The 26323-nt window shown below is 42.5% G+C and overlaps 2 protein-coding genes and 2 non-coding genes across 5 annotated transcripts; 1 reads left to right on the top strand and 3 right to left on the bottom strand.

The window, feature by feature from the left end:
- Positions 1-4627: 4627 nt before the first annotated feature.
- On the top strand, positions 4628-11669 carry LOC147799815 (monocarboxylate transporter 11-like). 2 transcript variants are annotated; one of them, XR_015424498.1, is made up of 5 exons: positions 4628-4973; positions 7064-7207; positions 7315-8124; positions 8783-11265; positions 11471-11669. XR_015424498.1 is itself a non-coding variant. In XM_087133608.1 (4 exons), the coding sequence occupies exons 1-4, from the start codon at positions 4712-4714 to the stop codon at positions 8905-8907; spliced, it is 1341 nt and encodes a 446-aa protein (XP_086989734.1). In that variant the 5' UTR covers positions 4628-4711; the 3' UTR covers positions 8908-11669. The 2 variants fall into 2 exon arrangements, 1 of the variants encoding a protein (XP_086989734.1); XM_087133608.1 differs by having other exon boundaries at positions 8783-11669.
- Positions 11670-16404: 4735 nt separating this feature from the next.
- Positions 16405-16824, bottom strand: LOC147799814 (uncharacterized). Its single transcript, XM_087133842.1, has one exon. It carries the CDS (start codon positions 16822-16824, stop codon positions 16405-16407), a length of 420 nt encoding a protein of 139 aa, XP_086989968.1.
- Positions 16825-19759: 2935 nt separating this feature from the next.
- Positions 19760-19833, bottom strand: Trnat-agu (transfer RNA threonine (anticodon AGU)). The gene has a single exon. It is a non-coding gene; the product is annotated as a tRNA-Thr (tRNA).
- Positions 19834-20019: 186 nt separating this feature from the next.
- Trnat-agu (transfer RNA threonine (anticodon AGU)) lies at positions 20020-20093 on the bottom strand. The gene has a single exon. It is a non-coding gene; the product is annotated as a tRNA-Thr (tRNA).
- Between the last annotated feature and the right edge of the window lie 6230 nt (positions 20094-26323).

Raw genomic sequence — 26323 nt, 5'->3', positions numbered from 1 at the left:
CCTTCCCGCCACGCGGGCGGGGGACACTTCCGTCATGCACCTGCTTGCGCGTGACCTGCACCAGCGTTGCATCATTTCGTATTACGTATGCTGTATTTGCACGCACTCTGCTTAGAGACAGCGTCAGGGTAGTCCTCATTGGTTATTCCTTTTAAGAGTTACATGTATATTCATGATACGAGAAGCCCGAACTCTCTAAAAAAAAAAAAAAAAAGCGAGATTTCCTCACTCTTGCCGTCTTGGGGGAACGGATTAGCGTCACGATTTTTTCCTGGCTTTGCACCAATGAGGCCCGGGTTCGAGTCACGGCCTGGCCCTGGTTTTAAGTGCATTTAGTGTCCAGTCCGTACTCGCTCTCGCAGGTTTTCTCCGGGTACTCCGGTTTCCTCTTGCCTCTAAAACCGGAACTTCTTCCTAACTCCGTAATGTGATGCTGATTAATAAAGTGTACGAATAAACGTACAGTTACTGGCGCAAATAGCTGAGTTGCTGAAAGCGCCATTAAAACAAACAACAACAACAACTCCTGCCGTCTTGTGTCCCGGCCTGACCGCTCGTTCTGCGACACCGACCACAAATTGCTGTGCAATCCGATACATGTAACGGGTAACAGAATTGTGTGCGGTTCGAGATACACGTACTAGCTCTATGCTGTTCCGGCACACATAGCTGTATAGACTTGAATGTATATTGTTTGTATATATCTCAAACAAATTACACATAGAGAATACAGTACATTTGCTCCAATACCGATTGCCCATTTGTAATTAAAATGTAGAAATGAAACTCCTGGGAACTTCATCACGGATGCTGAAAAAAAATCCTTTAGATGCAGTTTACTGATTGGTAGTTTCTTTATTTTTTTCAAAAGAAACACTCTCTTTCTCCGTAAAATGTGCATGTACACTAAGATATTTTTTGGATTCTCTTAATCAATGGCTTATTTTCTTTTTTGCCACATTTTTAAATTAATGTTCTGCGTTCATGTTTCATTCTATTTCTCATCTCTTTTTAAGACATTTTCCCCTTAGTGCATTGTGATATAAATAATTTTACTCTACTGATATTCATTCTTTTCATAAAAATTCAAACAGAAAGAAACTTCAAATTAGCAAATAAACATTGATCAATCATTATTTTCATAAAGATCTGTATCTGTACCTTTGCATAAATTAGTCCTCCCCTAAAAGAATTAACGTTTATTGAATAACATTGCACGAATCTCATAAATGCTTGCCGATTCTTGAAATTGAACGCCAAAGCACATACCACGAAGTGTCTGCGCGAATTTGAATGCTTTTTGGCGTATTTTCCAAATTGAATGCTGACCCATACTTTCTGAATAAAAAGATTGTGCAGTTATATGCTCTTAGAATGAAAATTGAATGATCAGTTTTGCTCTTTGAATGGTGATCGAGATTGTCAGTCTATTTCGTGCTAATTTGAATGGAACTGTCGCTAATTCGTGCGCAAAGATGATGAATTCGGCTGGGAAAACCTAAATTACGGAATTTACTCAAAAGGTATTTTATGAGATCTCTTGATCACTTCTTGAGATGAAACAGCGCATTTAGTTTTTTTGTGAACTTAAATGTCCTGCAGTGTTGTAGTCGAGTCACCAATATCGAGTCCAAGTCCGGAGTCTCAAGCCTCGTGTCCGAGCCCAAATCTGGAGCCACAAATCTTGAGTCCGAGTCACGAGTCACAAACTTCGAGTCCAAGTCTGAGTCACGAGTCACAAGCCATGAATCAAGTTGTTCAGACAATTATTGTAAGTGTAACAAACGATGGAGGAACATCCATGATTAAAGTTGCAGGTTCATTGTGTGCTATCTGTTTCGCTCAATATATTAATTACATACATTGCAAAAGCTATGGGTACTTTTTGCTTATCCACCATTTAAACTTTAAATTTCATTATTTTCGCTTGTTTCATTGTTTAGAGAATGAAGTGCTGGGCTGGTTTTAAAGTACATTGAAAACAGGCTCAGGAAAATGCGTGAGCCGAGGATGAGGGTATTCAAAACCTTTTATAGTCACGCCCAGCGCAGGCCACGCATCTTTTATTTACACGCAAACCTGTCCATATTGCGAAAAGTACGTCCGTACTTGCGTGTAAATAGACTTGAAAACAAGTCGTTAGTCGGTGGTGTTTGTCGTCCATTCTCTGCGTTATTTTTACAATTAGTGCAGAGCGCGTTCACTGTTGCCCGCTATCTATGCAACATGCCACACCGATTTGCTCGTGGGCTGTTCAGTTCCGGGTTTCGGTGCACGTCGGCCCACGACCCTTGTGGCCGCCTAACGACTTGATCGGCCTGATTCTGGATAGACATTCATGTGTGCAAAAACTGAACTGCAACAATTATTTTTTTCAATAAGAGAATCGATGTTTTTATGGAGAATCATCTTTTTAGGATAATGTATACACCCTCTTCAATGAACGAGACTGTGGTTGTTAATAAGCGTTCAACTGACCAATCAAACTGCCCCTGAAATGAATATTCATATTATTGGGATTCTTAGCCAATCGGAGTGCTTCGTCCAATTTTGGTAGCAAAAGGACTTGCAAATTGTTCAAGTCGGTAATCTGCTCCGAGCGGAACAAAATAGGGCGTTTGGGGGGATACTCACCGTATAGACGCGCCATGAGGCGCGCAAGTATAATGCGCGTTTGACGTCGAGCACGCTGAGTACGCGTAACTAAATTATTCCGACATGTATGGTCTTTGCCTACACACAGAACACGTGCAAGAGCCCACTTGGGACGACCCATGACTAGAGTCACAAGTCACCAAGCTCAAGTCCGAGTCATCGTGGTCGAGTATGAGTCATTATCTAATGTGACTCAACTCGAGTCCGAGTCCTGTACTCAAGTTATACATCACTGCTGTCCCGTGGTGGTCAATGTGTTGCAGTCTTAGTCAAATTCGTACAAAAACTTTGAAAACTTATGCTTTGGAGTTACAAAATCTAATTACAAACATTGCATGGTAAATGGAAAAGTGAATCCAAATCCCAAAATAAAACAATTCGCTACGGCAAAAGTAAATCTAATGTTAGACTTTTTTTCTATTTCCTGGTCACTGCGATAAGTTGTAGTTTATTGCAGAGAAAACAACACAAACATTGCTATGATATTACTGGCCCAACTTGTCCATTCAGTAATCAGGCATTTTTGGAATGTTTACCATTGTTCGTCTAACCAGACTGCGTTGATCATCAAGCACTTTGATGTGCCAGTTATAACATTTTCTGTGTCCTTCCTCCATGGTTTGATTTCGGGGATCTTTGGTTTCCTTTGTTGAGTAGATAAGTCTCCTTTTTTCCCCCAAAAATTCAGTTAGTTTCTATTTGTTCTTGTTCAAGCACATTACTTTCAGCTCCAGCCCCTATCGCCATTCGTCAAACTTGTCTTTATGCCGTTAATATTGTTAATTTTGATACGTAGCCACGTAATTTATGTGGGGCCACGCCCTAATGCATAATCAGCCATATTGGCCTTTTCTTTATTTGCAATTGTAACCGTAAGTGTTGAGTTATTCTTATCATCTGGAGGGGCCCCCTTTGGAACACCTGTACAACTGTGTGCAGTTTTTGTTCATGATCACTTTATTTCTTGGCCTTCGGTAAATTATTTTTTATTGTTGCTGCCTATTTGGGGTCACCCCACTTCCAGGATTCCTTACTGCTCCGTCCGTTACAATACGCACCGCTAATTAGTCCACGCATACATTAACCCTTCGAAGAGTGTATGTTAGACTGGCATCCATGCCTACCCCTGTTTCACCGCATTATTAAGCCCCGCCCAATTATATTTCATGATTTGGGCTGTGAGCGGGACATTAATGGTTTTGGTGTGTTTTGTTTGCTTCTTTGTTTGTATGTTTGTTTGTTTGATACTGACGTATTCTATTCCAAGTGCTGTGCTGCTGCTTGGCTTGAAATAATTAAATATCAATTTCTTAAAATTATTTATTTTCTGGTCGGTATTTTGGAACATTATTGTGTATCAAATATGTCAGAAATCCAACAAATTTACACGGAGGTATTTACAGAATTAAAACAACGACAAATGCTGCATGTTTCTTTTTTTCCATAAGACTTCTTTTCGATCAAGCAAGACATGCTCATTGAAATCATTCGTACAACAAAATAATTCAGTACGCATGACAAGTATCTAACAGGGACTGTGGAATGAAAGCAGTGTACAAGGTGTCTCGTAGATGGTGCAAATTGATGTCATACAGATACATGCTGTGTCTGGATGGGCTTCATTGTCCTAAACAAACTCCAACGGTTGACCCCCAAAAATCAATCCGTAATGGCCAATTTTACTGCCACCACGGTTAATACAAGAGGTTCAAACAGCAAAGACCGTGAAAAAGTTTCAAAATTACACACATGGAATATGAAATAGTATTGTTAAACAGCTTAAGCACTTTAGACAGAACTTCTAAATCATTTTAAGGAACTTTTTTCGTGGGAGTGAATTTCAAAAGGCACTTCCCACCTGCCCAACTTTTCTGTTTCAATAAGTGTCTCCTCAGGGGCTCCGTAATTATGGGCTACCAAGCTAAACGCGCCTGACGTGGCCAGAAACAATTTAGTCAATGGTGCAGCCAGACTGAGGTATCATTGTTTTTGGGTATCGCACATTCGATTTTCCCGTATACAGTTTATCCCCTTTGGTAAATATTTCGAACCAAACATGAAACACAGTAGAGCCGCTAGTCGGGTTGAATCTGGTGATTTTTTTTCCGGAAAAGCTATATCGAAGACGCCGTTCGACACCAAGGAGGGCCGAGCAGGATGGGGCGCCGTGTTGACAATGTGGGTGAGGGGTGCCGTGCAAGTAGCTATACTCAAGGGGCTTGGAATGATGCTGCCAACGCTAAAGGATCAATTCAAAACAACTGCTTCTGTCATTGGCTGGATGACCTCAATGATAGTCGCTGTTGGAGGTGTAGTTGGTAAGGGGGTTTTGTTTGTTCAATCGTTTGTTGGTTGGTTTCAAATTGTTTGTTTCTTTGTTAGGTTGTTGATGTGTTTGTTGGTCTGTTTGTTTATGTACTCCTGGTGTTTTTGTTCCTGCACTACAAAAGTATGGTACCGTTATTTGCAATTCAGCAGTTATTATTCTGTGCCGTTGCAGGATCATTTACGCCTGTGACCATTATGATAAGTTGTCCATTTTTTAAATAACACGTACAAATTTTCACAGGAGACCTTAAGAAAATGAAGGATTATGGTGGGGAAAATAATCAAACTTTTTTGGTGAATGCTGACGGTCATAAGATTTTTATCTCTGTGAGTTTTCCCTCATGTATTAGCAGCGCCTGAAAGTATTCAATTAATGAAAAAAAAATCAATATTGACGTTCAATACCAAAAGCAAGAACTGGATGAGATTCCTCGATACTTTGTAAAATAAAACAGCCGAAGTTCGTCAGTGAAGATGTCTTGAATAGTTGGTACAGCACAGCGTAGTGTGTGATGTAGAAGAAACAGTGTCAATTAGGGGGGCCTATCACCCAAAACAGTGTTTTCCCCGTTTTCAGACAAAATGAATTCGTGCATATTTTCTAATTATGTTGTTGATACACGCATTGTATGTGACAGCCCACATAATGCTCCAAATGTCGACACGTTTGTGTTGAATAACTAAAGAGATGTTTCAGAATATTAGGGACAGTAGGAGTGGACATTTGAAAAGGTTAAACCAAACTAGTGCCAATTCCCAGCATCTTGGATTTTTGTTTTTATTTGTAATGCAACACTTGGTCATCCGATCAACTGCAAAATACTAACGTGTAATTTATTGATGCCAACGTCTCAATGGTTTTGAACTTGCTGTGGTGTCTGTAGGAGATACTAAGAGTTTCAATGTTTGCAGCAGCGTATCCAACTATAGGTGTCGGGGGAACCCGAACGCGAATGCGTTGAAATTTCTGAATCTTGAATTCTGAACCTTGAATTTTCTCCGATGAAACAAAGAAATTAAACAAGATCACACTGACCTAAGAAACAAACATAATTATAATTTACTGAGAACGTTTAATACACTTAGCCTGTCGAAAATGAAGTTAATAAAGAATGGTGTTGTTTGGAACTAGTTTATAATGAAAAAGATAAGGAATCAAGAACAAGAAGAACTTATGTGCAATGCACTGCAAAAACTGGGGTGTTAAATTTAACACCCACGGTGTTATCAGAAGACTACACCAACACTTTTCAAAATTTTGGTGTTACTTGGTGTTACTTGTAACACCTTCTAGTGCACTGTAACACTTATAGGTGTGCAAAGTAACACCATTAGTGTCAAAGTAACACCCCATGGTGTGGTTGTCTGATAACACCCAATAGTGTTGATTTTAACACCCGAGCTTTTAGAGTGTAGCTTGGCAGGCACTATACAATGAAGAACGCTGGAGTCCACAAATGGCGAAAAAAAGTTCACTCCTTGACTGAGCAAAACGGGGTGAAGATCACGTCCAATAGAAACGACAGGGCTTGAAACGACACGGCCAGGGCGTGATTACCGTCACAAATTCGGGATAATGATGATAAAATGATGATTCCGCAATCTGGAACTGGATTCACTTCACAAGCTGTCGCTTCCGGAGTAATATTTAGCTCTGCACTTCACTTGATCTGGACAAACGCTTTGTACAAATTTCGCTCCACAGACGACTCGCCACCACGGGTTGAAATGGTGCAGAACTCAATGAGTCCACGACTAATTTCACTGCCCGCGTAAACTACTCTTGCCTCCCTAAAATACCCCCTCTCCCCTCCCCTCCCCTTCCCCCGTTCTCCCTCCCCCTCTCTCTCTTTGTCTGCCACAGCCAGTATTTTATAGCCTTCAGCTCTTCTCAAACTTTCTCAGTTTCTTACCAAATCTAAACTCATTTAAAGTGAAAGTCAACAGTTCCTGTTATATAAATGGATCTACCAAATTTTATTCGGGCAAAAGATATCTAGGCTTTTTAACGTACAGAAGCTATCTTTTGAGTGATTCTGGGAAAGCAATTTAGCATTGCAGTTGAAATCTCTCTTGCCAGCTGTCACTGCAGCCCCTCTTGGTAGACGTTTTGGAGCCGGAAACGTCATCATGGTCTGCGGCATGATGATTGGTGTTTCTTTCATCGTTGGATCCTTCGCAACCACTCCGATTCAACTGTTGCTGGCTTTTACTGTTTTGGCAGGTAAGCATCTTCTACCTTGTTAGTTTGACTGAATGTATCATAGGACGACCAGAGAACTCTTAACTACAAATCGTTTACTCTCTAATTATTTTGTATCACTGAAATAGGTTCGGCATTGCGAGTGCCTTTGGTACTTTCAAAAGAGGCGCTAGGCAGAGGCTATCACAAGAAACATGCATTGGCTACCGGCATCGCAAAGACTGGTTCTTCTGTTGGTCTGGCCGTAGTCGCACCTCTTATTCAGCTATGTCTCAGCACGTATGGATGGAGAGGAACCATGCTAATGATAAGTGGAATATCACTGCATCTTGTCCCCTGTGGTGCTCTCATGAGGAGCGTTAGGAAAGCTCCGAGCACACGTTACCAAGAGCTACCTCAGGATGAAGTCTCCTTAGTAAATTCAGTTCCTCACACTGACTGCACGTCATGTTGGACAAGTGTCTTTAACAATTTTGATTTGTCATTGCTTTGCAATATTCGGTACTGGTTGTTGGCTTTTGTTGGCTTTTCTTTTACTTTTACTTATGAGATGTGGGTGATCTATTTTGTGTCCCACGCTGTATCAAAGGGATACTCCCTTGACGACGCAGCAGTGTTTGTCACCGTGGCGGGCTTTGGGAACCTGATAGCAAAAGTCTTGCAGGGCTTCATTGTAGAAGCTGGGATAATATCCACCTGGGGACTGATGGTCATATGCATCCTCGTCAGTTCGTCTGGGTTCCTTGCCACCCCCTTGCTGTCTTGGTATTGGGCAATGATGCTCACGTCGTCGATGGTGGTCGTTTGCAGCGGTGTTCTGTATTGTCTGCAAGATGTTCTTATGAAGCAAATGATTGGGTTGGAGTTGTTGGCTAGTGCACACGGCTGGATGGATATTAAAGCCGCTATATTAAGACTCCTCTTCGGCTGTATCCCAGGTAAAACCAATTTTATTTTGATTTAAACCAATAGACAACCATCCTTGTGAGCTGTTGAAACAGTCAGGATGGATAGGTAGAAATCTTTCATGAACTTTAATGCATTCATTCAGTCCTTTTTTAATATTTTACACATAACAGAAGGTATGTAATAAAGATATTACTGGAAGGATTAATGAGGATGGGGTCCCTTAGAAGCAGTGCTTGTCGAGCAAGGATCCAGATTAGGAATAACACACACGTCCCAACGTCATGTGTACACTTTTTGCCAGATGTTTTCAATTAGTGCAGCTCAGTGTTTAACAGACAGAAACGTGCTTTTTCGAAAATGTACGAGGCCTCATCATACATTGAGCAGTCGTTCGCGGCGGTGTTTTGTGATCAAAGGTTACAAAAACATCATAAGCCCTATATAATGCAAAAAAAAATCATGACCTTTGCGTTATGAGTTTTTCCATTTATATGACGGATGGAGAAAAATGAATTGATTTTTTCTTGACATTTCAGTCTATCTCTTTGCTTCTTGGAGTAACAACTTCTGTCATAATTGATATTTCTTCAAACTGGATTCATCATTACAAAAAAAAAGAATTCAAGCTGCTCAGTTAAAATACAAATTTAAAGCATTCTCGTTATGTTCTCTACTATTCATTTCCAGGTTTGATTTATGACACCACTGGAAGTTATGACGCTGCATTTATTTTCCTCGGCAGTGTGCAGATGGCTCCCCTTCTTTCTCTTGCCGCTCTCAAATATTTAGAACGCCATAATCGAAGGTTTTGACTTTTAATTTGTATTGTCAACAATTTCCGTGTATAATACCACCACATGGAGTTGGCTCAGTAAAAGAGGTTTCCAAAATGGTGGAGCTACTGGATATTTCGGGATCTTCAAGTTCACGTGCTGCCCCGTAAAGGAACAGGACCGAAGACTTTAGTTTAAGCAGTCCTTATATTAATATTTATGTAAAAACGGACAAAGCCTAAACTCGGTTGTTTATATATGGCAGCCTTAACAGCATGTATTACTTCTCCTTGGTGACTGTTGTGTTTCATGAAAATACTAAGTGGTTTACAGAATGAGGGTACATTCGCAAGGTGTTTGTAGCACGCCACTGTTACTGTGGAACGTCCTTCGGCCAGTGTACAATTTTATTATTTATGTACATGTCGCAGGTTTTTCCCCAAATTAAGCACTGTTCACTGTTGTATGTATAAGCAGATTGAAAGTATGTCATAGGCAATGCTCGTCAGTCTGCATTTTTCTGCTGTTTTCATGTTGGTAACGAAATGCCACCGTAACAGAACCCTACGTACTCATGACTGAGTCTTGCACATAATCATGCGTATAAATCCAAAAATATATATGTACATGTCGCATATATTTATATATTCATTAAAAAACTAAGTGGTGTACAAAATGAGGGTACATTCTCATTTTCCTTGTAGAATACACATGCTACACACACATATGTCTGTGTATAATTATAGATAGATAGACAGACAGACAGACAGACAGACAGACAGACAGACAGACAGACAGATAGACATATGTGTGTGTAGCATATGTGTGCTACAAACAAAATGCGAATGTACCCTCATTTTGTGGAGTAATTCCATTTCTAGCCATCTGCCAAGTTTCAACCGAATCGGACTCGTACTTCAAGAGATAAAGTGCTCTAAAGAGTGCACCTTTTATGTCAAGTGAATTGTCACCTGATGACGTCGTCAGCACATCAGGTCAATCATGTTGGGTCTAACCTTTCCCTTCCCAACTATATACAATAGTCAGCTGGCCAAATATGAAAAAGTCGGAACAGCAAGTAACCATGTTCAATCAATTATTTATACCTTAACAAACAAGATGTGGGCGGATGGCATCCTAGAGATCTTTAAAGGTCAACTGAGGTCAAAATTGGCATTTTTGTTTTGTGACTTAAATTTCATCTACAGCTACATATCTATCTATAAATCAGTATCAACATCATTTGATGGCCCTCATTTATGCAAACGTCAAATAAAATTTTATTTTGTACACAAATTTAATACAAAAGAAAACATAATGTCGAATTTCTTGAAATTTGTTTTTCAAGGGAATAAATACCACTCTTGCCAAACGAACCACCCTTTCTCAAAATTGCACAAATGAACTGGCTCACATAGGTATTTCGGACCTAAAATAATTACTTTTGTTTCCTACAACCATCTGTTAATCCTTTGTGGCAAATTTACAGCCCCTCTTGTGACAGATTGAGTCAATGAATGTCCAACATGACGGTTATTAAGTAGTGGCATACATGTGCAGTCACACAATGGACACATACATGTATCAATACATGTGAGTATCCCTGACAATAAGTTGTAGCTCCATGGATGGGCAGGTGATAATCTGATTTTATTGGCTCAGATTTTGAAATAAGAAAATAACGCCGGAGGTCCATGCCGTGTTCATGATTGCCACTGAGTGGGCAAACAGGACTTGTAAAATGCAAAACGCAGAATATGATGAATAAGAATAGATAGATATCTCTATGATTGATAGAGATATCTCTATTAAGAATAGATATATCTCTATTAGGAATAGAGATTTCTATTAAGAATAAACATATCTGTATACGCAGTTTAAATGTTAATCTTGCACGCCATACAACAAGTTACTGCGGCGATTGTTCAATGTTGTTACTGCAAGAGTGGCAACTGTCCTCAAGCATGAACTCTCTTTAACCCGGCTGTCCCTGGCGAAGCCTGGAGGTTAAATGAATTCTTTCCCAAAAGCAGAGCTGTTAAGCATCTTGTCCTTTGGACTTTAGATACTCTCAGATATTCCACGTGTGGCAGAGCCAAAATTTCGAGTAGACATAGAACACATGTATTCCCCCTAAATGTTGCACCATGGCTGTATTCCCTCATTGTTTATCTTTTACTAGCTGCCCTGGGTGCAGATGTTGCTTATATCAGGTACCATGACTCACTCCCAAGGAATTAGTTGCAGACCCCCCCCCCTTAGCTCCCCTCCCCTCTCAGCCACCCCTTCAGTTGGCAGGTCAGCAGTGTTGGGAGTAGGCATGCCGGTCCTCTCCTCCTCTGGTTTCAGAGTGTACTTGACTGCTAGCGTATTTTCCCTTCCCTGCCCGAGTCAGTGGTGAGTTTTGATATGGAAATTTTTTGTCCGATTATTATTATCTCATTATTATTATTAAGTTGTCTTTAAGTGTTTTTTTGTGTGTTAGAAGATAAGGACCTCACAGAAAATTCATACTTATTCATGGAGATTAAGTTCATTGTTTTGTTCACTAAAACTTGTGATATTTACGTTCGCTTCTTTTCTACTTGCTCTTGATTTGCAGAGTTTTGTTGTTTAGATTGCTCAATTTGTTTACCATTATTGGGACACTGTGTTGATTTTATAGTTTCCTGTTTTAATTTCTGGTTTAAGTTTCTGGTTTTTTTAGTGTTCGTTTTATTATTTTCTTTGGTCTTTTAAGTTGTTTGTGGCAGTCGTTTCAAATATAATAAATTCTTTTTGTCATTTTTTTTGGAAGTCTAGAATTGGTGTCTGAGTCCTTATTAATACAGTTTCCCTGCGCCTTTTCCCTAAAAGATCTTTGGTTTTTGTTGTTTGTTGCGAGTTTCCCCCTAGTGTCCTAAGTTTTGTTAGGTGAGTCATTTTTCACGGTTACACACGCACTGATCTGAATTGTGGTAGATGTCCATGCACTCACCAGCGGCGTATCCAACTTTTGATGGGGGGGGGGCGGAGGCAAATTCAACAGTGAATGCGTCTTTGTGTTCATTCAACATGATGTTGGGGGAGCATACAGGAAAGCCAATGTCCCCTTGGACAAAAAGACGTCTGCAAACCCTATGGAGAAAGGTCTGAAAAGGATAATAGAAAAATAAGGAAAGCAACAGCTGCTTCGGCAGTGTTGCCAAAACAGCATAATAGACTTGCGACAGGAGTACGCCAACCGAACCTTCCGTTTGGTATTTTTACTTTTATTTCAATATCTGCCAGTTGTGGAGAACTTGCAGCAAGTGAAATGTGAAATGCTATATGGCAGATATAGAACATCATAGTAATTCCCACCAGAAGCAAACATATTACTGTCATTCACCGTGCAGAGATAAACTTAAATATGTAGGTGCCCTAATTCATGCACATATCATTTGCCAGTGCCCCAGGCCTAGAAGCAACGTTCATTTTTTCGCATAGTCTACTCCAGCTGCAGTTTCTGATGACAGCTGTTTTCCTGGGAATCGAGTTTATGGTGTCGTAATGCTTCATTGATTTTGTTATATACATATGGCAAAATACTTCGGTATACCAACTCAAACTTACAAAATGGATATCAATTTGATAGCTCTTTGTAAGATTTATGACTTATATTAGGGGTCCGCCAGATAATTCGAAGGTGCATTAGTCTGAAGGTTTTGTAGTCCGAGTGCGCTAACTCCCGATAACTGGTTCATTAGTTCAAAAAGGAAATAGGGTTCGTTAATCCAAATATCTGATCATTGTCTAAAGTTACAATGGGGGCTCATCAGTTGGAAAGTTCCCCATAGATAACAAGGTTTAGCAGTCGGAAGGTCATTTCATTATTCCGAATCGATCGAGAGGTTGGACATTCAGAATCGAAGATAAGGTCCGATAGTCCCTGTGATGATAAAGTCATCAAGTCAGACTATCGAGCCCCAATGTCAGGTTAGTCTCTGGAACCTTATTTTCATTCAGACGATCGAACCTTTAGGCTTTTTAACCTCAGTATGATTTTGAAAAGAAACAGACCCTTCGGACAGACCTTTAGACTTTCCAACATTCAGACTGTCGGCATGTCGCTTTTTATTCCATTGAACTGATTCTTCTGTATTTGATGGTAGACCAATTAATCAGCTTGTTATAAACATTCCAGTGTGGCTTGAAACTGTTTTATTTTGAGCATTGAAATACGTAATCCCAAACTTGAAATCAGTCTAAACAGAAGATAATGTAGCATTTACAAACGTATTCTTTAAAATACATTTTACCTGTAATGTACATGCACTGATCTGTTGTGCAACTCAAATAAGCCAACATCGACTGTAAAATGACTGAAGGCATCAGGTGAAAAAAGAGCCAAGTCCTGGGATGCAAAGCAACTATAACTTTCTTTTTAAAAAGTTACTGGCAGATGCATAATTCAAAAGAAAATTATGGACAGCGTCACAGTATTGCTCGAGGTGCGTAATACGTGTAGCCGTCTAGTAGGCCTACAAGTCCACGTGCATTGTAGGGTGGAAATGAAATTGAAGTATCATATTAGTGATAAGTCCTGTACTAAATTCTGATATAGAGTCCTTTTGTCTTTTAGTGTTTGTCCTCAACGGCTGCTGAGGGTAATTTGAACATTCGTTGTATCCCCTTGAAGGGGGAAGAAGCTTTTAACTCGGTTAGTGCTACTTAGGCAAATCTGAAAGTCTGTTACAGCCACTTGTAGAAAATCATTTATTTCAAACTTTACAATAAAATTATTTGTCTTGCGGTAGCTGAGCGAGGCTTGAAGCTTAACGAAAAAGGCACTGGATATCTTACCGTGGCAAATCTGAGTCTGGTTTTGGGCCAACATAGGTGAGGTGAAAATCACATCATATATAGGGGTTTTTTAGTTTTCGGTTAGCCAATGACAATGCTTTAGCTCATGTCAAAGTGTGCGGTGTTCGACTTAGATGATAAAAATATGGCTTTGGTGCAATCACAGTAATTTTTATCTTCTCAGCAAGTATCACTGATCACGTGTCTCTTGACGACATACCTCAAATTACTGGTTGTCTTGGTCGATTTTGGATGAACTGATAAAGTGTGGGGAGAATATTTTCAGCCATGAGGAAGGAAATCAAATAAAAGTCGAATTGATAACCGCCACACTGAGCCAGCTCGCTCACCTGGTAGGTATTTATCTGCAATGCTCTGCGCGCCGTTAGCTGTGACCCCACGTGACGTTTTACCTTCACTAAAATCTGTGCAAGGCCATCAGCCCGCTTCCCAGCACCCCGTTCGGGCGCTCGGCGACAAGCGAACACGGCCAGGAAATGTCATTGTGCGTCGACGCGTAGTGGACAAAGGACGTGTGTCTGGATCGCTGCTCTAAGTCTGGAGTTACTAGGACCAGCCTGATGTAGGTGTTGAACTAGAAGATCGGAAGCAGTGGACGCACAGAGGCCCTGTGGGTTATTTCCCCGGGGGGTGTGAGTCTTTGTGCGGCTGGGGATCCCAGGAGTTCCCGTATTTTGCGCTGTGGGCCAGGAGCTGTAGTATCTGGATGTGCTGTACAGGAGTTTGTTGCTGATTAAGTAGAGATCAGTAATTAAAAATCCTTGCCCAGTCAGTCCTTAAAATTAATATTTATCCCTGAAGACTGTCCTTCAGTGCCCGTCCTGAAGAGAGAGCGAGCAGCACGTGTTAGCGGCATACGCACTCCAAAAGGACTCACCACCAAGGTTTACCTTACAGCCGCTCATTTGTGCTTACCAAACAATTGGTCGGGAGGTGACCTTGGCGAAAAGTCGGTCGACGCCACAATATTACAGAAACCACGCAAAATAAACAATGTGGAGGTATGCTGTTGCCTCACAGGATTTTTATAGTCCAGTAAAAACAATATAGCAGGATTTGCCCAATCGAAGCTCGATCAGGGGAGGCATTTAAATTAATTAAAACGGTGTTGTTATAAACTTTTTTGTTCAAATGTGAATTAGGAGATCACAATCACATATTCCAAAAAATAGATGATGTTGTCTGAGAATAAGGATGCCATAATGTTTATTACCTTAATTATTCTGCCAATCATCTCGGCTGTGTTACGTTGTAATCAAGGCCTATGTCCCCCTGAGCACACCCTTTGCACTCAGAAATAAGAGAAGGGGAAAAACGAGAGTGTGTCTTGGTCAGCGTTTTAATAGTAATCGAACCCATTGAGTGACTCCTCCAGAATATGAGGGGCCGCACTTGCCCCTCTGCTAAAAAAAGTACCCCCATTTTGGCCAGGTATTTGCAACTTTTTCAAGGGTGGCTTGATGGGAAGAGTTGTGAAATAAATTGACAAGGGTATCACTGATATAATTGAACAGAAAATGTACTCTCCAGGTCGCACTTTTATATTTCCATCGAAAACCACTGCTGCCTCACTCCTGAGAGCGTGGCTGGGGGCGCATTTTCCTGTCAGACTCCGTGTTGGTTTTTTTAATGGGCGACTATTTATTGGAACCGCGCACGTAAACCCAGCATGCATGATTTGATTCTCGCGTGTGACAATCCAAACCAAACAGGCCGGCGCGGAGCGCGGGGCCAGCGCCATATACACTCCATAGGGGCGATTCTCGTAATAAAAGTTTACATAAGAAATTGTGTATCAAATTTATGCAGAATTTCACATGAAATGGTTATCTATGGCTTTTAATAAATATTGTTTTATTTTTTTGCCTTTTAGTTGTAATGCATTTTAGTCGTTTGGAAATCACAAAAAGTCTTCACAAAAACGTGGGGGGTTGGATGATTCAACAGCCCAACCCCGCCAAAGGGAGGAGGGAGGATATATACCCTCATCTCCAAGAAATTACGCCCATGTTAGGGGGGAAAATTTGTTAAATGTTGTGGACGGGCAACTGTGGAAAGAGAGAATTCTATATCAGATTATAAGAGTGTTCCAGTATTATTTACTTTATACTTTAATTATAAAAGCAGCAGGCCTTTTAGGACCTCCTCTCAGCTGCTCCCCTCCAAAAAGCTCAGCTGTCCCTTGCAGACCATTGTCTAAACGTGGCCTATAATCAACTGACACACATATACATTTAGTGTTAATTACAAACACAGAAACGTACTTCTTTGTACTAATCCTGTACCTGTAAACGCCATCCCTCCATTCCGTGCGCTGTCTTGCCCCCATCCTCAGGGCCTCATCTCAGCTACCCCATCTTTAACCTGATGCTCACTACGTGCCACCTCGGCGCTCCCTGGCCCGTCTCCAGAATCAAGGCTGGTTCTTCACCACCAGGTACCACGTGGTCACTCACGGTGGATTAGACTTCAGCAATCTCAAGCGTGTCACCCTCAAAGCTCTCTGTCACTCGAACCGGTTGGTACACACGGCTGTGGCTGGTCACCAGAGTAAGGCTTCAGCCTATCCGCATGGACTACAACGGGCTTAATTCCCTTCTTTAACGAAAATCGGTAATTGACATCCGACAACTTCTTCACAACCAAATACGGCCCCTCCCAGCGGACCTAAACTAGGGCTTCACAGCCTTCTTACAACCAGACAAACTGGCCCTTCTCTTGGCCCCTTCCTGAAACTTTGTGGTCATAGTTCCGTTTCTTTCGGCTGAAACTCTGCTTGAGGCTCTCACTGGCCCGGCTATGGGCCTCCTGCAACAGTCGTCGTAACCCCAAAGCAAAATCAGTCCCGACCGCCTCCTCAACTTTAGGACACTCTACCATCAAGTCCACAGGTAACATCACCTCATGCCCTAACGTCATCATGTTAGGGGTCTCACCAGGAGACTCTTGCGGACTATAACGGTATGCAAAGGTTGCAACTGGCAGACACTCGTGCCAGTTCCTCTGCCTCCTCTTGGGTTCAATCAACACGGACACAATGTTGACCAACGTCCTATGGAAACATTCCAAAATACCGTTGGACTTCGGGTTATACGTCGTTGTCCGCGTCATCCTGATCCCCAAAAGTCTGCACATCTCTGCAAAAACTGCAGACTCGAAATGCTTTTTCCTGATACGAATGAAGTTTGCATGGGACTCCAAAACGGAAAACAAACTCTGTGACGAACTTCGCTGCAACTGTCTCCGCCTTTGCATCCGGAAATGGAAAAGCGTCCATCTACTTGGAGCAATAGTCACCCACAACCAGAACCCAGACATTTCCACTGTCACTCTGTGGCAGTGGACCCAGCAAGTCCAGAGCCGCCCTTTCAACAGGCACTCACGCTGTACTGCTGCAAAGGGGCAACTCTCCTTTTTGTTGGCGACCTCCGCCTTTGACACCGAAGATGTGACCTCACATCGGCAGTCATTCCTAGCCAATAATATTGCAACTTTACCTTGGCCAGTGTTTTCTTTAACCCAAAATGACCCCCGGTACTGCCAGAAAACTCATCCATATGACACTTGACCCCACACTTGACCAAATCCTCGCGACACGTCTCTGCTAGCACCAACTGCCAACGAATTAACTTCCCATCGTTGGACTCCCACCTTCGGCTTAGCAAACGCTCGTGTACCTCCAGCTGATCACACGTAGACCTAGGGGCCTTATACGCCTTGGAAGTATGCGAGACATCACCCCATACGGTCAACTGCTTCCACCTTCTTTCAACTCCATCAGCCACATGAAACTCGGATCTGTTACCTGGGGGCTTCTTACATCCTCTTGGGATACACTAGGCTTAGTAAGAATGCCCTTTATTGCTGAATTGACGACCTCTGAGACTGCTGTTAGGGGCTCCCTGGAGTCTACAAGACCTCTCCAGCTTCCACAGCTTCGGACACCTTACTAGAGTCTCTACTACGCCTACACTGCTTGCCCTGCTTAAGGGACAAACAATCGGCATTATCATGTTTTCGACCTAGCCGATGTTGAATTGTCGCAGAGTATTCAGACACCACTCGAAGCCACCTTGCAAGCCGGCCCTCTGAATTCTTAAAGTTGAGAAACCAACTCAACGCAGCATAGTTAGTCCTCACTACAATCTTACGGCCATACAGATACTGCATGAGATATTTGAGAAAAACAACACCCGCTTAGTTTCGCAGTAGTTTTTCTCAGCCCTACTCAGCTTGCTGCTGGCATAGACCAACACCTTCTCCTCCCTATCTTGGCCCTGGGATAGGACTGCCCCTCTCCCATCTCCACTTGCATCTGTATCCAAGATTTAATCACCAACTGACAACGGATAAGCCAGAATCGGGCTCGATAGCAGCCGTCGCTTCAGCTCTTCAAACGCATGCTGGCATGTGTCTGTCCACAGGAGCTCTCGTGACTCACTCGTCAGCTCATGCAGCAGAGATGCAATTTCCGCAATCCCTCGGATGAATTTCCGGTAATAGGAAGCAAGCCCGATAAAAGTCCTTACTTCCTTGACACATTTGGGACCGGCCAACCAGCATATGCCGATATACCTTCTCAGTATACCTTCTCGGTTGCCACACCTTCGGCAGACACAGTGCGGCTGAGGTACCTCACAGACTGCTGAAACAGACTGCACTTGCTAGGCTTTAGTTTAAGTCTGGCCGTGCGCAGCCGCTCAAACACAACCCTGAGACGTTGTATCTCTTCTTCCACAGTCTTCCCAAAACTATAACATCATCAAGAGAGATCAAGAGAATCTCGCACTGGGGACCTGACATCACCTTGTCCATAAGCCTCTCAAAAGTTGCATGAGCGTTGTACAGGCCGAATGGCATACTTTCCACCTATACAACCTACTGTGGACAACAAAGCTTGATTTCTGGCTGGCGTCCGCACCTGCCAATAGCCAGATGCTAAATAGAGTGTCGAAAACTACCGAGCAGCACCCAACTCATCCAATGTCTAATCTATGCGAGGGACCGGGTAAGCATCCCTTATGGTACATGCGTACAAACCCCAGTAGTCGACACACAGCCTCCTCGACCCACCCCTCTTCCTCACCAAGGCAACATTCGCAGCCCACGGGTTGCCTGATGGCTCAGTATATCTGTCAATATCTGGGTCGACCCAAAAAACACATTCAGATAATCAAAGAGAAACCTTTCCGCCATACGATGGTGCTCATTCATCAAAACTTCACACTTCTTCTAAACGAATCCTGTAAATGCTAAGAAAGTTCCCTAGCAACCTCCCCTCCTCCATAGAAATATCCTGAATTCGATCAACCTCGACCTGCGAGACCATGCATACAGCGATACCTTGTAGCACAACTCGCCTCTCCCGATAACGGTTAAACACCCGCAGCAGCAGCACGTCCTGACCACTCCCAACCAGTAATTTAGCAAGGATTAAAATTTGCTGTGCCAACTCATCACAACCCTCTAAGGGCTCGACAGGTACAGTGCCCGGGACAACCTCACACAGCCCAGGAATGGCACCTGGCACTGCGGCCTCATGACCAGATGGAATTACCTTTGTCTCAGTGACAACCACCCTCCCCACGAACGGCTCACCAGAACTATTAGTGCATCGAATTTGCTCGCCATTCAACCTCAGTTTCGGAGTCTGCAGATCCAAACTTATACTTGTAGACAACAGGAAATTCACCTCCTGCATTCCTGAATACGGGATGTCAGCATAAATCACCTTCACAGTGGACACTGGCTTCCCAATAAGGCAGTACCAACCGCTGCCAACCGGCTACCGTCAACCTGCTCAATTTTTAGAATCTTGGTCTGCATTACTGGCCTTCGTTCTTTCGAAATCCGGTGATATACTGAACTACACACAACGGTGTCCGCCAACCACGTGTCTATGAGAAACCTATACTCTTATCAAGATGTATTTTTGCGTTGTGGAGATGTGAATTATATATAACGGGTTTGCCCTTACCCAACGTATATTTACAAGCACTGTATGCGCAGTGCTTGTCCCAGAGCTTGCAAAAAAAACCTCACAAGCTTACTCGGGTGGGACTCGAACCCACGACCTCCTGATTACTAGTGCAGATGTCTTAACCACTCGACCACCGAGCTTGCCGGGGTCGGCTGGCCGGTCCCAGTCAAATGAAGCAGCGGGTACCGCGAACTATTATCAAGATGTATTTTTGCGTTGGGGAGATGTTAATTATATATAACGGGTTTGCCCTTACCCAACGTATATTTATAAGCACTGTATGCTCAGTGCTTGTCCGAGAGCTTGCGAAAAAAAACCTCACAAGCTTACTCGGGTGGGACTCGAACCCACGACCTCCTGATTACTAGTGCAGATGTCTTAACCACTCGACCACCGAGCTTGCCGGGGTCGGCTGGCCGGTCCCAGTCAAATGAAGCAGCGGGTACCGCGAACTATTATCAAGATGTATTTTTGCGTTGGGGAGATGTTAATTATATATAACGGGTTTGCCCTTACCCAACGTATATTTATAAGCACTGTATGCTCAGTGCTTGTCCGAGAGCTTGCGAAAAAAAAAAACTCACAAGCTTACTCGGGTGGAACTCGAACCCGCGACCTCCTGCTTACTAGTGCAGATGTCTTAACCACTCGACCACCGAGCTTGCCGACCTCTGAACCACTGTCGGAATCCCTCACAAACTTTGCAGGCTTGTGATCCTGCCTCCGCCGCTTCTCGACTTTATCACAGCTCTCAGTCTCTAACGCCGCTCTTACAGCTTCACCAAGGCTGATGAATGGAGGAAATGGTTCTTGGCAAGCCTGTCCCTGGCCCTTTTCCTGTATCTCAGGATAGGCCCTCGCCGCCAGTTCTCTAATAGCTTAGCCTAACTCAAGAAGAGTCTCCTTGCAGATGCGGATCCACCGGGAAGTTTTCTGCCTGCCAGCCAGCAATCGCCAAACCTCTGCTCAAGTAACCTCGCAAACTCTGTACGTGTGTCCTTTCCCTGCTGGTGAACTATCAACGATCAATCTCAGTGCACTGCCCTGCAGACTTGCAGACAAATGCCGTGCCTCTTGCTGGTCGCTCCAGCCATTTACTTAACGACAGGATTCAAAATGCCTGAAGTACTCGTTTCAAACAACTTTCCCATCATACCTGTCTGGTACGATGGTCGGACGACGAGAATTCGCGATTCACGGGCCTGGACAATTTATTTGGCCAACCAACCTTGGTTCCCTATCAAGTTTCCACGGAACCAGTCCCGTGTCACTGCAACGCTCTGTGAGGTTGTCAGTACACCTCGCTGGCGGACTTGTCACGAAACTCATTAAATCTGCGTGTAACTTACGCTGGCCACTCTCAACAACCCCTAAGAGTGGGTTCGTGATTGGACTTAGTCCCAAATCACTACTAGTAGATCTCAGCCCGAATTTCTCCCGAGGTGTCTAGACAATAGTGTGCTGTTCTAAACTAATTGCCAAAGTAGTAAAACTATCCAGCATATTACATTTCTTCCCGTCTTTACCGTGACCAATCAGGCGAGTGATATAAGAGAATATAAAACCATTCAACTGCATGGCTGTAATAGAGAGCCGTGGCATGTATCAAGGGTGAGACTAGGGTGAGTTGTATTACATTTTAATGGTGTATATGTTTTAGTTTCAGGAAGTTACGGTAATGCTGCTAACAAAACTTGTTACATTCATTGCAGGAACAACTTCGATTTTAAAAGTGGACTGCTCGTTGCAAGAAATACTAGGCGAAAAGGTTCAAAACTACGGGAGTTGCGACTACATTGCCAAAGCATTATAAACGCTTAAGTTAAGGTTTTGCGTGTTATGCCACTTTTATCTTAAAAGCATTAGTAACTCAAACGATTTGCAAACGTCATAAAGATGTCATGAAAACGTATGTAACACCACGTCACCATAAAATTGTTGCGGAACGTCATGAAAACATTAGGCATAACATGTCTATCGCGTTTTAAAAACGTTAATTGGTTGCTGGAACAAACATTTTACAGGAATGTTTTTATGGTATTACTATGACTTCAAATATCATGACAGTATGACATTATAAAAATGTCACACTAACATTTTTTTCGAATTGTTTTGTTAACGTCTACATGTATATAATATCCTCAGTTACATGTCAACTCAGCATTATCAAACAATATCAACGTAACATTGGGCGTAACATTTTTATGATGTTTATCAAAATCATTGTGTCTGCTGGGTTGGAATGAGAGAGTCATTCAGCAATGTTGTACTGAGAGAGTGTTGGCAATTGTCCCGGCAGAAGTTACACAGGAGTGCCACAGTTCGACATGTCCATGTGTATACCAGTAAAGTAAAAAGCAACACAGTGCTACAGTATGCAGTGAAAATCAGCGACAAGGTTGGCTAAGAGCAGTCAGAGATCGTGCCATTTGGGCCAGAAATGTTGTCATGATGAACAGTTACAGAAGCTTTTATAAATGTTTATGATGCTTACCACCGCTGCCACCATGTGTCAAGCATGGGCAGGAGACAAAAAATGACACAAGTAATCTGCTACACAAGTACCTATGCGAGTTCAGCACTTCGTGGAAGCAGCCATGTTTCAGAGTAAAGCGCCCTTTTTAGACTAAAAGGGGGAAAACACATATTATTAAAGGATCCAGCAAACCTTGATTTTGCGATAGTAACCTACCCGAGGCCAAATCCTTGGCACGCTTGTCAACCATTCAGGTAGACCAATCAAAGTTTAATACATACAAGCCCCACCAGAACGAGTGGATGTTAACTAAAACGTTGGCAGCTTGCCGAACAAACGTACGGTGCACGCTTGCGCTCATGGCGCCAAGAAACCTACTAACAGTATACGTATCAGTTCACATTCCTACTTCAGACGATGAAACTTCTTTAACGCCAGGACAACAAATTCACATGCTTTCTTTTTGAAAGATTACGTTCCACGTTTGGTTCCCACAGCCTCAAATTATTAGCATGCTTGCCAACCATTTACCTTATGCAGGACAAGTGAACATTTGAAGTCTAAATTGACGGGGAAAATTTCCTTCTGTCGCAATACTCATGCAAACGACTTTAATTGCAACTAAAAAGGTTCTTATACAAGCGAGTCTAAAACTATGATGGTAAAATTGGGAAACAACTTCGTTGGTGGTCGGTGTTTCCAATCCCGTTTTGTCGACCTCACTACTTCAAATTAAACGCTCTACCTGGAGCTGCGACAGCATGACAGACAAAGTTGAGTGAGCCGACCAAGGACTGGATCTCCTGTAACCAAAACTTGCTCGGCTCGAAAAGACAGAAATTTTAAGGCAATTTGTGTTATCCAGTGGCACAAAGTGAAGTGTGTAGTTACTGGTGTTTGACAAGGACCCTCCGGCCTCTCTTCCCCAAGCGGGACTCCGAGTTGCACTCAAACCTCCTTAATGTACTGATGAGTACGTCAGAGTGCTCCATGGATTCACCAATAAAAAGAAAATTTAAGTAATGTGATGTAAAGGCTGTTTCCAAAACTTAACATGGAATTCTAAAAAAGTGCTCATGATTTTTAACAGCACACAAGAGATAGAACAGCCAAAGAGAAGCATGTTGAACCTAATTTTGAAACTGAAAACCAAAGAAGCTCGTCGTCGGAAGGGCGACAGGAAGTAGTCCAAAAGCAGATTTTTTTTTCTTTTTTCTCAAAATGGAAACCAGAGACATAGCACAATTGATGGCTGCATCAAACGCAATAGACTTCGCATTTGTCATTTTTAAGTCGTTCACAGAACTGCCCAGGGGTATGTTTGGTGGCCCTGGAGGGACATCGCCAATCGTTAAAATAGACGCCAACATTTGCGACTAAAATCTACGCCCCGCTTTTCGGTCGCGAATATTGCCGTCAGTATTCACGACCAAAATTCACAACTTGTATCTGCGGTCGCAAAGATTGCTGCATTTTTTCCCCAGCAAGCCAGGTAGCGAGACAAGTGTCTCAAAACAAAACGGCCGGGTTGGTGTTATATAGACAGGCCCAGTTGGAGAAGACTGAAGACAGAGCCGATAAATGAACGGTCCCACCAATCTGCCTATTCAAATTCGTTTTGCGACTTGCCAAGAACTACCTGGTGCCTATCAGTTGCCGACCTAAGGCAAACGGAATCGGTTTTTACTCTAGGACTTCGAAAACAAAGGGACAAAGCTTGCCAAAAACCTTGAATAACCGAATCAGCCGCCAACTAATTAGTTAAATGACCCTTTCTTTGACACAGCCAAATTAATGGGCTTTGGGAGCACAAATTTGGTGTGCTCATCCTTTTTTTATAACTGTTTTGTTGTGTTTGAATGAACTCAAGCCTGCCCCTGGACCATTGAGAGTCGGCAGCAATGCCAGCTGTATGCTAGACGGTGCCCGCAGACAGAGTCTCCGTGTGGCACGAGTACGTAGCGCCGCACTGTGGCAGATGAGCGCATTGCAGTGTTGCCGAGAGCTGGATTTCAGCCCGAGCCCAATTCATAAATACCTGGGACAGTTTTTTTTATTCCTATTGGTCGAAACGTGTCATGTGACCGTGCATTAACATTTGATAATCCCTGCTTATAAGCAATGACGCCCGCTGCGTAAAATCACACGCTGGCACAAGGATTCGAAACAGTTTAATCGGGTCGAATTAGTCAGGAATCATTGGGCACGAGACGCACCACGCATGGGCCAAGTTCATCGAAAGGGACTCCATTGGACATTTTCCAAAAGGAATATGCCATAAAATGGACAGGGTTGTTCGGGAAAATGAAAATAAAATTTTAGAACAAAATCGTTGGGAATCTATCATATGTTGTCTCCTTTTGTCTCCCTGAATAAAAAGGTATTTATGAATGGGAATATCTATGTGCTTGGCTGGTCTTAAACTAATGTTTCAGATCTTGGTCAGGAAAACGAACGATGATAACGCCTGCGGCTTGGGCATTAGTCGCGTCCATGCTTCTGTGCCGGACTTAAACGCACGTTTAAGACTGGCCAGCACTTATTCCCTACTGAAAAGACCAGATCGGCAGTGCGTGCATACGCGCCCATTCGTGGAATAATTGTGCGCCATTTTTATGGTCCCTCAGTGACGCGCAAAATGAACGTAAAGTAAGGCCTATACAGCTAAATGTATCTTTCCCCAGCACGTGACCTTGCAAAAATACGCGTGAAGCTGTTAAAATGAGCGTCCTGATTGCGCGGCGCACATACTCTGAGTGATAATGCCGCTTTCCGTTTCGGTTGAGTTCTGCGTTCGTCACGTTTAATGCGCATTTTTGTATCTTTCCTCCAGCACGTAACCATCCAGGAAAGACCACGGGTATTCGTATTGGCAAACTAGTCTTTTTATTCTATATGTATGGCCCAGGCCTCACGCTCACTGAACATGAAGAATCGGAGCGCCCAATTTACCATAGCGAGTACAGCTGTGAGACTACCGGCAGAATTCCACCGGTAGCCGCACAGGAAATAGAGCCTGAAAGTTGACCCCTGAGGGCGTGCTTCCGAAACCCTTGGATGGGAAAAATAACGAGCAAAGATTTTAGAATTTGTAATATTTTTTCGTTCATTTGCTTCTTTAAAAATCCGACTCGGAAAATTGGGGCTTTGGAAAATATTTGCTAGTATAGCAATTTAGAAACTGAAAAATTACCCGACCTAAAAGAGAAATATCCAACCAAAATTGACCCATCACTTCCGAAAATCTAAAATATATGAAGAACAGTGAAATGAGGCAGTCCCGTACGCAGATGAACATTTACGAGTTTGAAATGTTATGGTAGTCCGTCGGTAAAAGCCGAAATAAAAACAGATCAAAGTACTTAAAAGAGCCTTATAGTTTATAACTTATAAACTTAAAGCAATATTCTGCTTCAGTTACTAAGGATTCTTAATTCTTTAACCTTTGCTGACAACAACTGCGTGATGTCAACTCAACGGAATCTGGAACCCATCGACTGCAAGTAGGTAAATCTTTGCAACGTTGTACACTCTCAGGCGGTGAAAACAAACGTGCATGAACACATTACCCATGAGACCTTACCCATCTCCAGGTGACTTTTCGTAAATATTACTTGACAACGACAAAGATAAAATTCCAACATGAGTGTTTCATGGGGACGTTTCAGTTAGACATAATTCTTCCAACTGAATAACTCTTCCAACTGACTGACTCCCAACATAATGGCCCAACTCCTTTCGGGTCATGTTTATGACATTATGGATAGTTTAGGAAAATATAACCCTACCTTACCGATAATCTCTTAGTATTTATGTGGCACATAATAGCACCACGCTCTGCTTCCAATTTTTTTCATTCAAACAGCTTGCCTTCATTACTTTTAATTAATTGTAACTCTAAAAGAAATCGCTGCACAGTCACAGAACGCGTCTGTTACAAAGACACTCTGTTATTTACAAAAACTCACTGTGGCACAACATAATTCTTTTGTGGTCTAACATCAATTGTTAAAGTTACTTAAGGCCAGCGGCTGGGAAAGAGCTAGGTCACGGAATGCAATACAACTTTTTAATTTTCTTTTAAATACATATATACCATCAGATAAACAATTCAAGAAAAAATGTATAATGTCACAGTATGTGTACTCTGCTTT

This window comes from Acanthaster planci, linkage group LG02 (assembly GCF_054643075.1).
Source record: "Acanthaster planci isolate LZ-2023a linkage group LG02, COTS_SCS, whole genome shotgun sequence".
Taxonomy (NCBI): domain Eukaryota; kingdom Metazoa; phylum Echinodermata; class Asteroidea; order Valvatida; family Acanthasteridae; genus Acanthaster; species Acanthaster planci.
This window is presented reverse-complemented; position numbering and strand designations above follow the sequence as displayed.